The following is a 17,839-nucleotide window of genomic DNA, read 5'->3' on the forward strand; positions in this document are numbered from 1 at the left end:
TATTGCACAATACAGAGCTATTCACAGAAACAACAAGTTAACAGGAAAACGAGAAACCAGTTCTATAGCAGTTAACCATGTTCAACCCACTCAGTATAAACAATGTACCTGCAGACATTCTTGTAAAAGAAGATGTACTGGGGGTTCGTAATCCTTCTCTCCTGGGTTGTTCCCCAAGTTGTGTTTTAAAACCAGAAGTATTATGGACAAACCTGAGATTATGTTTGTGTACATAGTGTATTGCTGCAATTTTATTGATATTGGCAAATAAAACAAGACTTCCCGCTAAGACTCACAAACTGGCTCAGGGCGTCAATTCCGCATTTCTTAACTCAGCCAGTCTCCCGTCTTTGATGATAGGAAACCTGCGTTGTCTGAATATTCCACTCTGGGATGAAGCTCAACCTGTGACTGGGCGCCCGAGACACTCTACGCTGAAAACGCAAACAAGCACGTGCCTGTGAAACGCGTTCCTCCGGGTTCAATTGGTTTTTTTGACAATGTTATCCATATTAAATTAATATATACCATCCAGCTCCCATTTTACATTAAGGAACCGTTAAAAAAATAACCATTTTCATAGTGACAATGAGTCACAAAGCTCTACAGAGCATTCCCAGACGGAACCTCATCCAATACGTTACTAGGACAGCAGCGGAATACACTGCTCACCGTACCACTGGCCGTGCACTTGCACACAACCCCAGAGTGAAGAACTACGCACAATACGATATACAAGACTGGTTACCACGCCCCAACACCGCACACCAAGCAACGACCTCTTGTACCAGGCGAATGGAAACAGCCACATCAACCCCCATAGGGGGACGCTATGCTACCAAACCGGTCACCATTGATAGCTCGATGTGCACTATCCAAATGCAGACAAACCAACCAGGACTGGCCGGTATCAGGGCAGCTTGCATTCATCAAACCCCAACCTCGTACAAAAGGGGCTCACTGGCAACTCAAACAAGCACAATTCACACCACTGCATCAAATGATGCTATAAATGGTTACCTTGATGTGAATATCATCTGTTTCATTATCCCACTTTATGTGATCATTTGTAACCTTTTTTCTTGTTATGGTGCACACACACCAAATGTTAACAAAGAATTAAACAAAAAAAAAAAAATTAAATAACCAATTTTCACACTTCTTCTCTTGAATCAGTCCCATTGGCAGAGACTGGGGATTTTTGTTACATTTTAAGCAATAATAATAATCAGAACCTGCTTATCACTGGCTTCAGATGATAACTTATAGTTTTCTAGTTTCCTGTAAGTACACAACGTTTTTATGTGCCCATAATGATTAGCTAATGTCTGTCTGTGCGTGTGGGAAGATGGGTCCTACGTAACATGGTGTCTGCATAGAAGTCGGTGGTTTCCTGTTTAGCTGTGAGAGAAGTTTGGAGTGTCTCTGCTTTCACATTTAACCTGTGTCTGCAAAATGCTCCGTATTTCAGTGTCATTGACACAAGTTGAGAGGCACACGTCCCTACACCCTCTCCAAACAGCACCTCTCTGCACCCACAATGTCTCCTGTACCTGGCTGGCTCCTGCTGCTCAGCATTCTGGGTAAGAAGCTATTGACATTTCCAATGTGAGACAGGTCTGTATATCAGGATATATTTAATTCCAGCGATGGGTCCACCAAGGGTACAGGTTTGTGGCAGACTCCAGGGGCAGCTGCTGGCTGTATAGAATGAGACCTCCCTGTGTTTCCAATCTATGAGAATCTTTTTTTCACATTCTATCATTCTATATTTTGCTTTTTTCACATAAAGGATGTAAAATTCCCCCCCCCCCCCAAAAAAAGAAAAGAAAAAACACCCTAAACTGCTGCCTTAAATAGGATAGGCTGAAAGAGCTTATGATGGTGTTTATACATTTATACTTTGAAGGAATATGCCTCCAGCAATGTAAACAAAAATCTATCAAATATGCTTCCTTTCCACAGGTGTGTCTCAGGCCCAACGAGAGGTGGCCATCCAGCCAGGGCCCCTATACCGCACTATGGGCTCCCAGATCAGTATCTGGTGTAAGGTGCGTGGCTACCAAGGCCCCAGCCAGCAGAATTTCAGATGGTCTGTATACCTGCCCTCTGCTCCAGACCGGGAGGTACAGGTGGTCACCACTGAAGAGGATCCTTCTTTCTCCTACGCCATCTACAGCCAGCGTGTTCGGAGTGGAGACATCTACGTGGAGAGACTGTCGGGTGACCATAGCCTCTTACAAATCCGTCAGCTGCAGGAACGAGACACTGGAGAGTATGAGTGCCACACACCAAACACCGATCCATCATTCCACGGGAGCTACAGTGCCAAGGTCAACCTTGTAGGTAAGTCCTCTGTAAATGTCAGGGTGGTTTTCAATAGGTATTAGGGGCACCTACTATCACCATATGGGATCAACAGCACAAAGATGTTAATAAAAGCTTTTAGCAGCAAACTGAGAAATTGTTAGAAAAAGCCCATGGGGGTGGGGGTATGTCTGTTAAACAATGAAAAAAAGCTGTAATAAAAGACTAGCGACTGGGCAGCTATTGTACCCCAGACACTTTTATCATATGGGGGGACCTGGCACAGACCGCATGTTCCCATCATGGGCATTGTGGGGGGCTTCAGATTAAAGAACCAGGGCTGGACTGATTGGTGCTGATTAACAGACATGCCCCCATCCACGGCATGGCGAGCGGGGGAGTATTGACCACCAAAAACTTTTTAAAATATTTATATTTTAATTGCAGAGTTAGTCATTTAAAAAAAAAAATAACATCACATAAAGGCCAGTAATGAGCTTCTCTAACACTTTCATCAGAGGACTTTTGTCGAAATTTGATAAAAGCGTCGGCCGAAACTAGTTGATAATTTTCAACTAGGTTTTGCCAATACAATTTAATTGAGACTTATAAGAAGCTAAATCATATAGTCACACTATACTAGGCCATATCATACTTTATTACACTATATCACACTATACTAGGCCATATCATTACACTATATCACACTATACTAGGCCATATCATACTTTATTACGCTATATCACACTATACTAGGCCATATCATACTTTATTACGGTATATCACACTATACTAGGCCATATCATACTTTATTACACTATATCACACTATACTAGGCCATATCATTACACTATATCACACTATACTAGGCCATATCATACTTTATTACGCTATATCACACTATACTAGGCCATATCATACTTTATTACGCTATATCACACTATACTAGGCCATATCATACTTTATTACGGTATATCACACTATACTAGGCCATATCATACTTTATTACACTATATCACACTATACTAGGCCATATCATTACACTATATCACACTATACTAGGCCATATCATACTTTATTACGCTATATCACACTATACTAGGCCATATCATACTTTATTACGGTATATCACACTATACTAGGCCATATCATACTTTATTACACTATATCACACTATACTAGGCCATATCATTACACTATATCACACTATACTAGGCCATATCATACTTTATTACGCTATATCACACTATACTAGGCCATATTATACTTTATTACGCTATATCACACTATACTAGGCCATATCATACTTTATTACACTATATCACACTATACAAGGCCATATTATACTTTATTACGCTATATCACACTATACTAGGCCATATCATACTTTATTACACTATATCACACTATACTAGGCCATATCATTACACTATATCACACTATACTAGGCCATATTATACTTTATTACGCTATATCACACTATACTAGGCCATATTATACTTTATTACGCTATATCACACTATACTAGGCCATATCATACTTTATTACACTATATCACACTATACTAGGCCATATCATACTTTATTACGGTATATCACACTATACTAGGCCATATCATACTTTATTACACTATATCACACTATACTAGGCCATATCATTACACTATATCACACTATACTAGGCCATATCATACTTTATTACGCTATATCACACTATACTAGGCCATATTATACTTTATTACGCTATATCACACTATACTAGGCCATATCATACTTTATTACACTATATCACACTATACAAGGCCATATTATACTTTATTACACTATATCACACTATACTAGGCATTATCATACTTTATTACACTATATCACACTATACTAGGCCACATACTTTATTACGCTATATCACACTATACTAGGCCATATCATACTTTATTACGCTATATCACACTATACTAGGCATTATCATACTTTATTACACTATATCACACTATATTAGGCCATATCATACTTTATTACGCTATATCACACTATACTAGGCCATATCATACTTTATTACGCTATATCACACTATACTAGGCCATATCATACTTTATTACGCTATATCACACTATACTAGGCCATATCATACTTTATTACGCTATATCACACTATACTAGGCCATATCATACTTTATTACGCTATATCACACTATACTAGGCCATATCATACTTTATTACGCTATATCACACTATACTAGGCCATATCATACTTTATTACGCTATATCACACTATACTAGGCCATATCATTACACTATATCACACTATACTAGGCCATATTATACTTTATTACGCTATATCACACTATACTAGGCCATATACTTTATTACACTATAATCACACTATAGTAGGCCATATCATAATTTATTACACTATATCACACTATACTAGGCCATATCATACTTTATTACACTATATCACACTATACTAGGCCATATTATACTTTATTACACTATATTACACTAAACTAGGCCATATTATACTTTATTACACTATATCACACTATACTAGGCCATATCATACTTTATTACGCTATATCACACTATACTAGGCCATATCATACTTTATTACGCTATATCACACTATACTAGGCCATATCATACTTTATTACACTATATTACACTAAACTAGGCCATATTATACTTTATTACGCTATATCACACTATACTAGGCCATATCATACTTTATTACGGTATATCACACTATACTAGGCCATATCATACTTTATTACACTATATCACACTATACTAGGCATTATCATACTTTATTACACTATATCACACTATACTAGGCATTATCATACTTTATTACGCTATATCACACTATACTAGGCCATATCATGCTTTATTACACTATATCACACTATACTAGGCCATATCTTACTTTATTACGCTATATCACACTATACTAGGCCATATTATACTTTATTACACTATATCACACTATACTAGGCCATATCATACTTTATTACGCTATATCACACTATACTAGGCCATATTATACTTTATTACACTATATCACACTATAGTAGGCCATATCATAATTTATTACACTATATCACACTATACTAGGCCATATCATACTTTATTACGCTATATCACACTATACTAGGCCATATCATACTTTATTACACTATATCACACTATACTAGGCATTATCATACTTTATTACACTATATCACACTATACTAGGCCATATCATACTTTATTACACTATATCACACTATACTAGGCCATATTATACTTTATTACGCTATTTCACACTATACTAGGCCATATCATACTTTATTACACGATATCACACTATACTAGGCCATATCATACTTTATTACGCTATATCACACTATACTAGGCCATATTATACTTTATTACACTATATTACACTAAACTAGGCCATATCATACTTTATTACACTATATCACACTATACTAGGCCATATCATACTTTATTACGCTATTTCACACTATACTAGGCCATATCATACTTTATTACGCTATATCACACTATACTAGACCATATTATACTTTATTACGCTATTTCACACTATACTAGGCCATATCATACTTTATTACGCTATATCACACTATACTAGGCCATATCATACTTTATTACGCTATATCACACTATACTAGGCCATATCATACTTTATTACGCTACATCACACTATACTAGGCCATATTATACTTTATTACACTATATTACACTAAACTAGGCCATATCATACTTTATTACACTATATCACACTATACTAGGCCATATTATACTTTATTACGCTATTTCACACTATACTAAGCCATATTATACTTCCATTTCTGCCAGTACTATACCAGCTTGGTAGATATCCCTCCATTTCTGCCAGTACTATACCAGCTTGGTAGATATCCCTCCATTTCTGCCAATACTATACCAGCTTGGTAGACATCCCTCGATTTCTGCCAATACTATACCAGCTTGGTAGATATCCCTCCATTTCTGCCAATACTATGCCAGCTTGGTAGATATCCCTCCATTTCTGCCAGTACTATACCAGCTTAGTAGACATCCCTCCATTTCTGCCAGTACTATGCCAGCTTGGTAGATATCCCTCCATTTCTGCCAGTACTATGCCAGCTTAGTAGACATCCCTCCATTTCTGCCAGTACTATGCCAGCTTAGTAGACATCCCTCCATTTCTGCCAATACTATGCCAGCTTGGTAGACATTCCTCCATTTCTGCCAATACTATGCCAGCTTGGTAGATATCCCTCCATTTCTGCCAGTACTATGCCAGCTTGCAGGAGACATTCCTCCATTTCTGCCAGTACTATGCCAGCTTGGTAGACATTCCTCCATTTCTGCCAGTACTATGCCAGCTTGGTAGATATCCCTCCATTTCTGCCAGAACTATGCCAGCTTGGTAGATATCCCTCCAGTTCTGCCAATACTATGCCAGCTTGGTAGACATTCCTCCATTTCTGCCAATACTATGCCAGCTTGGTAGATATCCCTCCATTTCTGCCAGTACTATGCCAGCTTGCAGGAGACATTCCTCCATTTCTGCCAGTACTATGCCAGCTTGGTAGACATTCCTCCATTTCTGCCAGTACTATGCCAGCTTGGTAGATATCCCTCCATTTCTGCCAGAACTATGCCAGCTTGGTAGATATCCCTCCAGTTCTGCCAATACTATGCCAGCTTGGTAGACATTCCTCCAGTTCTGCCAATACTATGCCAGCTTGGTAGATATCCCTCCAGTTCTGCCAATACTATGCCAGCTTGGTAGATATCCCTCCATTTCTGCCAATACTATGCCAGCTTGGTAGATATCCCTCCATTTCTGCCAGTACTATGCCAGCTTGGTAGATATCCCTCCATTTCTGCCAATACTATGCCAGCTTGGTAGATATCCCTCTATTTCTGCCAGTACTATGCCAGCTTGGTAGATATCCCTCCATTTCTGCCAGAACTATGCCAGCTTGGTAGATATCCCTCCATATCTGCCAATACTATGCCAGCTTGGTAGATATCCCTCCATTTCTGCCAGTACTATGCCAGCTTGGTAGATATCCCTCCATTTCTGCCAATACTATGCCAGCTTGGTAGATATCCCTCCATTTCTGCCAATACTATGCCAGCTTGGTAGATATCCCTCCATTTCTGCCAGTACTATGCCAGCTTGGTAGATATCCCTCCATTTCTGCCAATACTATGCCAGCTTGGTAGATATCCCTCCATTTCTGCCAATACTATGCCAGCTTGGTAGATATCCCTCCATTTCTGCCAATACTATGCCAGCTTGGTAGATATCCCTCCATTTCTGCCAATACTATGCCAGCTTGGTAGATATCCCTCCATTTCTGCCAATACTATGCCAGCTTGGTAGATATCCCTCCATTTCTGCCAGTACTATGCCAGCTTGGTAGATATCCCTCCAGTTCTGCCAATACTATGCCAGCTTGGTAGACATTCCTCCATTTCTGCCAATACTATGCCAGCTTGGTAGATATCCCTCCATTTCTGCCAGTACTATGCCAGCTTGGTAGATATCCCTCCATTTCTGCCAGTACTATGCCAGCTTGGTAGATATCCCTCCATTTCTGCCAATACTATACCAGCTTGGTAGATATCCCTCCATTTCTGCCAGAACTATGCCAGCTTGGTAGATATCCCTCCATTTCTGCCAGAACTATGCCAGCTTGGTAGACATTCCTCCATTTCTGCCAGTACTATGCCAGCTTGGTAGACATTCCTCCATTTCTGCCAGTACTATGCCAGCTTGGTAGACATTCCTCCATTTCTGCCAGTACTATGCCAGCTTGGTAGATATCCCTCCATTTCTGCCAGTACTATGCCAGCTTGGTAGACATTCCTCCATTTCTGCCAATACTATGCCAGCTTGGTAGATATCCCTCCATTTCAGCCAGTACTATGCCAGCTTGGTAGATATCCCTCCATTTCTGCCAATACTATGCCAGCTTGGTAGATATCCCTCCATTTCTGCCAATACTATGCCAGCTTTGTAGATATCCTCCATTTCTGCCAGTACTATGCCAGCTTGGTAGACATTCCTCCATTTCTGCCAGTACTATGCCAGCTTGGTAGACATTCCTCCATTTCTGCCAATACTATACCAGCTTGGTAGATATCCCTCCATTTCTGCCAGAACTATGCCAGCTTGGTAGATATCCCTCCATTTTTGCCAGAACTATGCCAGCTTGGTAGACATTCCTCCATTTCTGCCAGTACTATGCCAGCTTGGTAGACATTCCTCCATTTCTGCCAGTACTATGCCAGCTTGGTAGACATTCCTCCATTTCTGCCAGTACTATGCCAGCCACGTAGATATCCCTCCATTTCTGCCAGTACTATGCCAGCTTGGTAGACATTCCTCCATTTCTGCCAATACTATGCCAGCTTGGTAGACATTCCTCCATTTCTGGCAGTACTATGCCAGCTTGGTAGATATCCCTCCATTTCTGCCAGTACTATGCCAGCTTGGTAGATATCCCTCCATTTCTGCCAGAACTATGCCAGCTTGGTAGACATTCCTCCATTTCTGCCAGTACTATGCCAGCTTGGTAGACATTCCTCCATTTCTGCCAGTACTATACCAGCTTGGTAGACATTCCTCCATTTCTGCCAGTACTATGCCAGCTTGGTAGATATCCCTCCATTTCTGCCAGTAATATGCCAGCTTGGTAGACATTCCTCCATTTCTGCCAATACTATGCCAGCTTGGTAGATATCCCTCCAGTTCTGCCAGTACTATGCCAGCTTGGTAGACATTCCTCCATTTCTGCCAATACTATGCCAGCTTGGTAGACATTCCTCCATTTCTGCCAATACTACTCCAGCTTGGTAGATATCCCTCCAGTTCTGCCAATACTATGCCAGCTTGGTAGACATTCCTCCATTTCTGCCAGTACTTTGCCAGCTTGGTAGATATCCCTCCATTTCTGCAAATACTATGCCAGCTTGGTAGACATTCCTCCATTTCTGCCAGTACTATGCCAGCTTGGTAGATATCCCTCCATTTCTGCCAATACTATGCCAGCTTGGTAGATATCCCTCCATTTCTGCCAATACTATGCCAGCTTGGTAGACATTCCTCCATTTCTGCCAGTACTTTGCCAGCTTGGTAGATATCCCTCCATTTCTGCCAATACTATGCCAGCTTAGTAGACATCCCTCCATTTCTGCCAATACTATGCCAGCTTGGTAGATATCCCTCCATTTCTGCCAATACTATGCCAGCTTGGTAGATATCCCTCCAGTTCTGCCAATACTATGCCAGCTTGGTAGACATTCCTCCATTTCTGCCAGTACTTTGCCAGCTTGGTAGATATCCCTCCATTTCTGCAAATACTATGCCAGCTTGGTAGACATTCCTCCATTTCTGCCAGTACTATGCCAGCTTGGTAGATATCCCTCCATTTCTGCCAATACTATGCCAGCTTGGTAGATATCCCTCCATTTCTGCCAATACTATGCCAGCTTGGTAGACATTCCTCCATTTCTGCCAGTACTTTGCCAGCTTGGTAGATATCCCTCCATTTCTGCCAATACTATGCCAGCTTAGTAGACATCCCTCCATTTCTGCCAATACTATGCCAGCTTGGTAGATATCCCTCCATTTCTGCCAATACTATGCCAGCTTGGTAGATATCCCTCCATTTCTGCCAATACTATGCCAGCTTGCAGGAGACAGTAACTGAGAATAAAGCACGTGTCCCATAGCTCCCCTGGTTTCTACAATACTAACCTTCTAATAAGAGAACTTCCCCATTCTGATTGTAATGCTTCTTGCGTCATTCCCCACAATATTGTACAATTCTTCTTACCCACTACCCATCACCCCATAACCCTGTCCTTACATTCATGTCCTCCCATCGTGCCTCTCTCTATTATTTTTTAAGATTTCAGAGACTCCATGTCATAACGCTAGGTTCTGGTGAGATTTAAAGTGAACCTATACAATAGAAACTGGCAAGTTTCCCCTAAACACATGAAGTGATCATAAATCACAGAGATACATGATGTATTGAATGTAAATTACTGAAGTTCACTCACCATACCATTTGTTTTTCCATCAATCACAACTTTATTCCGAATCATGAACCAAAATAAACATGCTTAGCCATTGCACGTTTCGGTTGGTTCGTGAGTCGGTTCATTTCAGCGAGGAGTTTGGGAATTTGACCAATAATTAGATCGGCACAAAACATATTTTTAGCATGCTACGTTATCGGTATATCGCCATGCCACACTCACTCGGGACATTTATACTCGCTAGCTAATGTTTCTTTATTTTTTACCAAGTGATTCCAGACAACCTGATGGTGAAGATGGCCCCGCAGAGTCTGAGAAAGACAGAACGTGACCAGATGGAACTGACCTGCCAAGTATCTAAGGCCTCTTCTCAACATACTCATCTCTCCGTCACGTGGCATCTCATATCTGAGAAAGACACACAGCTAGAGATACTGACCCTAACCCCACAATTTGTGCTTCGGCCAGGCCCCACATACACGAAACGCTTTGCCTCAGGAGAGGTGCGTTTGGACAAGCTCGATGACACATCCTACAGACTGTCCATAATGTCTGTCCGTCTGTCTGACCAGGGTCGAATATCCTGCCAGGGGTCTGAATGGATTCAGGATCCGGACAAAACCTGGACAAAAATCATTGAAAAACAATCTGACAAATCAGATCTCCTGGTACTGGCTGCAGGGGGTGAGTGAGACTCCAGTAAGCCAGCCATTCACTGACCAAACTATCTGTCGCTGCGCGTTACTATCTGTCGCTGCGCGTTACTGTCACTGTATGTTACTACCTGTCACTGCGCCTTACTATCTGTCGCTGCGTGTTACTATCTATCACTGTATGTTACTATCTGTCGCTGCGCCTTACTATCTGTCGCTGCGCGTTACTATCTGTCACTGTGTGTTACTATCTGTCGCTGTATGTTACTATCTGTCGCTGCGTGTTACTATCTGTCGCTGCCGTTACTGTCACTGTATGTTATTATCCGTCGCTGCGCGTTACTATCTGTCACTGTGTGTTTACTATCTGTCACTGTATGTTACTATCTGTCACTGTGTGTTACTATCTGTCGCTGTATGTTACTATCTGTCGCTGCGTGTTACTATCTGTCGCTGCCGTTACTGTCACTGTATGTTATTATCTGTCGCTGCGCGTTACTATCTGTCGCTGTGTGTTACTATCTGTCACTGTATGTTACTATCTGTCGCTGCGCGTTACTATCTGTCGCTGCGCGTTACTATCTGTCGCTGCGCGTTACTATCTGTCGCTGCGCGTTACTATCTGTCGCTGTGTGTTACTATCTGTCACTGTGTGTTACTGTCGCTGTGTGTTACTATCTGTCGCTGTATGTTACTATCTGTCGCTGCGTGTTACTATCTGTCGCTGCGTGTTACTATCTGTCGCTGCGTGTTACTATCTGTCGCTGCGCGTTACTGTTACTGTATGTTACTATCTGACGCTGCGCGTTACTATCTGTCGCTGTGTGTTACTATCTGTCACTGTATGTTACTATCTGTCGCTGCGCGTTACTATCTGTCGCTGCGCGTTACTATCTGTCGCTGTGTGTTACTATCTGTCACTGTGTGTTACTATCTGTCGCTGAGTGTTACTATCTGTCGCTGCGCGTTACTATCTGTCGCTGCGCGTTACTATCTGTCGCTGCGCGTTACTATCTGTCGCTGCGCGTTAATATCTGTCACTGTATGTTACTGTCACTGTGTGTTACTATCTGTCGCTGTATGTTACTAAATGTCGCTGCATGTTACTATCTGTCACTTTGCGTTATCTGTCGCTGTATGTTACTAAATGTCGCTGCATGTTACTATCTGTCGCTGTGCATTACTATCTGTCACTGCGCGTTGTTATCAGATCTCCTGGTACTGGCTGCAGGGGGTGAAAGAGGCTCCAGTAAGCCAGCCATTCACTGTCCAAACTTTCTGTCGCTGCGCGTTACGATCTGTAGCTGCGCGTTACTGTCACTGTATGTTACTACCAGTCACTGCGCGTTACTATCTGTCGCTACGTGTTACTATCTATCACTGTATGTTACTATCTGTCGCTGCGCCTTACTATCTGTTGCTGCGCATTACTATCTGTCGCTGCGCGTTACTGTCACTGTATGTTGCCATCTGTCGATGCGTGTTACTATCTGTCACTGTATGTTACTATCTGTCGCTGTGTGTTACTATCTGTCGCTGTATGTTACTATCTGTCACTGTGTGTTACTATCTGTCACTGTGTGTTACTATCTGTCACTGTGCGTTACTATCTGTCGCTGTATGTTACTATCTGTCGCTGCGCGTTACTATCTGTCACTGTATGTTACTATCTGTCGCTGTGCGTTACTATCTGTCGCTGTATGTTACTATCTGTCGCTGCGCGTTACTATCTGTCACTGTATGTTACTATCTGTCGCTGTGCGTTACTATCTGTCGCTGTGCGTTACTATCTGTCGCTGTGCGTTACTATCTGTCGCTGTGCGTTACTATCTGTCGCTGTATGTTACTATCTGTCGCTGTATGTTACTATCTGTCGCTGCACGTTACTATCTGTCACTGTATGTTACTATCTGTCACTGTGTGTTACTATCTGTCACTGTGTGTTACTATCTGTCACTGTGTGTTACTATCTGTCGCTGTGCGTTACTATCTGTCGCTGTGCGTTACTATCTGTCGCTGTATGTTACTATCTGTCACTGTTGTGGCAAACCTAGCCACTTCTGGACTATAATCGGAGAAGGTTGTCTATAGGCTGTACTGTGTGCTATGTATAACTGCTATGTGTGTATTGTGCTATGGTAATTCGCATGCTGGCAGCCGTAAGCTACCAGCATCCAAGTACTTCGTTCGGCGAACAGCGGCTATCTAGGCTGTTCGCCAAACGAATCTGGGCCCCCCTGATAGATCACACATTTATGGTCGTGTGGCGCTTGTTAACCGGTTGCAACAATGTTGCAATCGGTAATTATAGACCCTCCTGGGTGGCCGTCGTTCGGCTACCGACCATGCGGCGGTCGGCCATCTTGGTTCGTCTATTTTGCAGCGGTGTTTGGTCATCGAGCGCCTGGAACTAAAAACGGCTACTCGATGATGCGAACACCGCTGCACTTCCAGGCCGTTCGGGAGCCCGGTTTTCGGTAGAAACGTTCCCCTAAATGTAATCGACAGATTGAGGGGAACTTCTATGCAGAACAGTATTTGTTGCGGCGTTCGGTCAGTTCAGCTGGGATCTGAGCGGTATTCTCACAAAAGGTGCGCTCAGACCCCCGCTATCTACCGAACGTTCGGTTGTCTCAAAGTACCGAATATTATACAAAATATGTATTTTAAAGTAAATTGTCGGTTCTGCTGCACGAGGAGATAATCCACTTAAGCGTCCATTTTGGTGGGAGTATCCCTCTCGTGCAGCGGTGCCTGTTGGGAGAATAACAATGTCTGATGGGAGAAATCCCCTGAATTGTCTGTAAGGAAACCCCTTGCATGGGGAACTGTTTAAATATGCCATCTTGTGAATAAAGCGAGTTAGTTGACTCCCAAACTGTGTTTCGTCCGGTTATTGGGAGGATTTGGGGACTTGCATTACTTTTCAGCGCTGACTGTGGATTTACCGGTGGAACCAGCGGAGATCGTGGACTCTAATACTGCCCTCCGCTACAACTGTATGTTACTATCTGTCACTGTGTGTTTACTATCTGTCGCTGTATGTTACTATCTGTCACTGTATGTTACTATCTGTCGCTGTGTGTTACTATCTGTCACTGTGCGTTACTATCTGTCGCTGTATGTTACTATCTGTCGCTGCGCGTTACTATCTGTCACTGTATGTTACTATCTGTCGCTGTGCGTTACTATCTGTCGCTGTATGTTACTATCTGTCGCTGCGCGTTACTATCTGTCACTGTATGTTACTATCTGTCGCTGTGCGTTACTATCTGTCGCTGTGCGTTACTATCTGTCGCTGTGCGTTACTATCTGTCGCTGTATGTTACTATCTGTCGCTGCGCGTTACTATCTGTCACTGTATGTTACTATCTGTCGCTGTGCGTTACTATCTGTCGCTGTGCGTTACTATCTGTCGCTGTGCGTTACTATCTGTTACTGTGTGTTACTATCTGTCACTGTGTGTTACTATCTGTCACTGTGTGTTACTATCTGTCGCTGTATGTTACTATCTGTCGCTGTATGTTACTATCTGTCACTGTATGTTACTATCTGTCGCTGTGTGTTACTATCTGTCACTGTGTGTTACTATCTGTCGCTGTGTGTTACTATCTGTCGCTGTGTGTTACTATCTGTTACTGTGTGTTACTATCTGTCACTGTGTGTTACTATCTGTCGCTGTGCGTTACTATCTGTCGCTGTGCGTTACTATCTGTCGCTGTGCGTTACTATCTGTCGCTGTATGTTACTATCTGTCGCTGTATGTTACTATCTGTCGCTGCGCGTTACTATCTGTCGCTGCGCGTTACTATCTGTCGCTGTGCGTTACTATCTGTCGCTGTGCGTTACTATCTGTCGCTGTATGTTACTATCTGTCGCTGTGCGTTACTATCTGTCGCTGTATGTTACTATCTGTCGCTGTGCGTTACTATCTGTCGCTGTATGTTACTATCTGTCGCTGTATGTTACTATCTGTCGCTGTATGTTACTATCTGTCACTGTATGTTACTTCTGTCGCTGCGCGTTACTATCGGTCGCTGCGCGTTACTATCTGTCGCTGCATATTATTACCTGCCACTGTACGTCACTGCATTGTGGGGAATTATCTTTTCTATAAAGTCTGTTTTGTAGTTAAAGTTTAGAATAATTCTTGTAAAAATGACTCAAACTTTAACCACTCTGTCTCTCTAATACAATTTCATTTTTTGGGTGATGATCCCTGAGTATTAGTTTTATATTTCAGAATATCTGTGAAAGGTTTCAGTTTAATATTCTCCTGATTTTAGGACAGGACTATGAGGTGAAGATAAAAGCTGCAGACTCAATTCTCGTATCTGGAAAGCGACTAGAACTATTTTGCTCCATCACTAGCCAAGGCATGTCCAGGGGCCCCTTTCAAGTCAAATGGCTGCATGACGAAGTCACACTGGGTACCTGGTACTCCTCTGGCATACCCTCCTATGCTGGGCTGTATGGTGCCCGGGCGACTAAGGAACAGCTGGTCATGGGCAGGACAAGTGAAGAAACCTGGTATTTAAAGATTGACACCTCTGGCATGAAGGATGGAGGGTCCTACAGCTGTCAAGTGACGGAGGAGGATAATGCAGGCTCAGGACCTGGGGCAAGCAGAAATTCCAATACACTGTCCATAACCGTGAGAGAAATAGGTGGGAAACATTTAGGGATTATATGCACCAATGGGCTAAATGTATCTTGGGGCAGGTAGAGACCTATACAGGATATACACCTGGGAGCAGGTAGGGATCTATACATGATATGCACCTGGGGGCAGGTAGAGACCTATACATGATATACACCTGGGAGCAGGTAGGGATCTATACATGATATGCACCTGGGGGCAGGTAGAGACCAAGACATGATATACACCTGGGGGCAGGTAGGAATCTATACATGATATACACCTGGGGCGCGTAGGAATCTATACATGATATACACCTGGGGGCAGGTAGGGATCTATACATGATATACACCTGGGGGCAGGTAGGAATCTATACATGATATACACCTGGGGGCAGGTAGGAATCTATACATGATATACACCTGGGGGCAGGTAGGAATCTATACATGATATACACCTGGGGGCAGGTAGGAATCTATACATGATATACACCTGGGGGCAGGTAGGAATCTATACATGATATACACCTGGGGGCAGGTAGGAATCTATACATGATATACACCTGGGGGCAGGTAGGGATCTATACATGATATACACCTGGGGGCAGGTAGGAATCTATACATGATATACACCTGGGGGCAGGTAGGAATCTATACATGATATACACCTGGGAGCAGGTAGGGATCTATACATGATATACACCTGGGGGCAGGTAGGAATCTATACATGATATACACCTGGGAGCAGGTAGGGATCTATACATGATATACACCTGGGAGCAGGTAGAGACCTATACATGATATACACCTGGGGCGCGTAGGAATCTATACATGATATACACCTGGGAGCAGGCAGGGATCTATACATGATATACACCTAAGAGTAGGTAGGAATCTATAAATGATATACACCTGGGGCAGGTAGGAATCTATACATGATATACACCTGGGGGCAGGTAGGAATCTATAAATGATATACACCTGGGGGCAGGTAGGAATCTATACATGATATACACATGGGGCAGGTAGGAATCTATAAATGATATACACCTAAGGGTAGGTAGGAATCTATAAATGATATACACCTGGGGGCAGGTAGGAATCTATAAATGATATACACCTGGGGGCAGGTAGGAATCTATACATGATATACACCTGGGGGCAGGTAGGGGTCTATACATGACATACACCTGGGGGCAGGTAGGGGTCTATACATGACATACACCTATGCTTCATTTTACTCTAGTATACTATACCGTGCTATGCTAAAATTTACTGTGCCATACCCATCTTTGTTTTACTGTACTGTGTGCTATCATACCTCCTAAGTGTCCCTATTCAGGAGGGACAGTTCCTATTTCTATCCTAATGTCCCTCTTTTCTATGAGTTCCATGTTGTTGGTGTGTATAACAGAGCTCCACAGCAATAATACTCCCAGTAATGTGTCTGAGTGTATAACAGAGCTCCACAGCAATAATACTCCCAGTAATGTGTCTGAGTGTATCACAGAGCTCCACAGCAATAATACTCCCAGTAATGTGTCTGAGTGTATAACAGAGCTCCCCAGCAATAATACTCCCAGTAATGTGTCTGGGTGTGTAACAGAGCTCCACAACAAAAATACTCCCAGTAATGTGTCTGAGTGTATAACAGAGCTCCACAGCAATAATACTCCCAGTAATGTGTCTGAGTGTATCACAGAGCGCCACAGCAATAATACTCCCAGTAATGTGTCTGAGTGTATAACAGAGCCCCACAGCAATAATACTCCCAGTAATGTGTCTGGGTGTGTAACAGAGCTCCACAACAAAAATACTCCCAGTAATGTGTCTGAGTGTATCACAGAGCTCCACAGCAATAATACTCCCAGTAATGTGTCTGGGTGTGTAACAGAGCTCCACAACAAAAATACTCCCAGTAATGTGCCTGAGTGTATCACAGAGCTCCACAGCAATAATACTCCCAGTAATGTGTCTGAGTGAATAACAGAGCTCCACAACAATAATACTCCCAGTAATGTGCCTGAGTGTATCACAGAGCTCCACAGCAATAATACTCCCAGTAATGTGTCTGAGTGAATAACAGAGCTCCACAACAATAATACTCCCAGTAATGTGCCTGAGTGTATCACAGAGCTCCACAGTAATAATACTCCCAGTAATGTGTCTGAGTGTA

At 42.5% G+C, this 17,839-nt stretch overlaps 1 protein-coding gene across 1 annotated transcript in view; it reads left to right on the plus strand.

The window, feature by feature from the left end:
* Positions 1–1,466: 1,466 nt before the first annotated feature.
* The window catches only part of LOC134601436 (immunoglobulin superfamily member 2-like), an 82,877-nt gene continuing 66,504 nt past the window's right edge, over positions 1,467–17,839 (plus strand). The window contains exons 1-4 of the mRNA XM_063445925.1: positions 1,467–1,583; positions 1,966–2,346; positions 10,643–11,056; positions 15,312–15,692. Of these exons, the coding sequence (XP_063301995.1) occupies positions 1,541–1,583; positions 1,966–2,346; positions 10,643–11,056; positions 15,312–15,692 (1,219 nt within the window). The 5' untranslated portion in view covers positions 1,467–1,540. The remainder of the gene's footprint in view (positions 1,584–1,965; positions 2,347–10,642; positions 11,057–15,311; positions 15,693–17,839) is intronic.

The sequence above is a fragment of the Pelobates fuscus genome, chromosome 1, assembly GCF_036172605.1.
Source record: "Pelobates fuscus isolate aPelFus1 chromosome 1, aPelFus1.pri, whole genome shotgun sequence".
Lineage (NCBI taxonomy): Eukaryota > Metazoa > Chordata > Amphibia > Anura > Pelobatidae > Pelobates > Pelobates fuscus.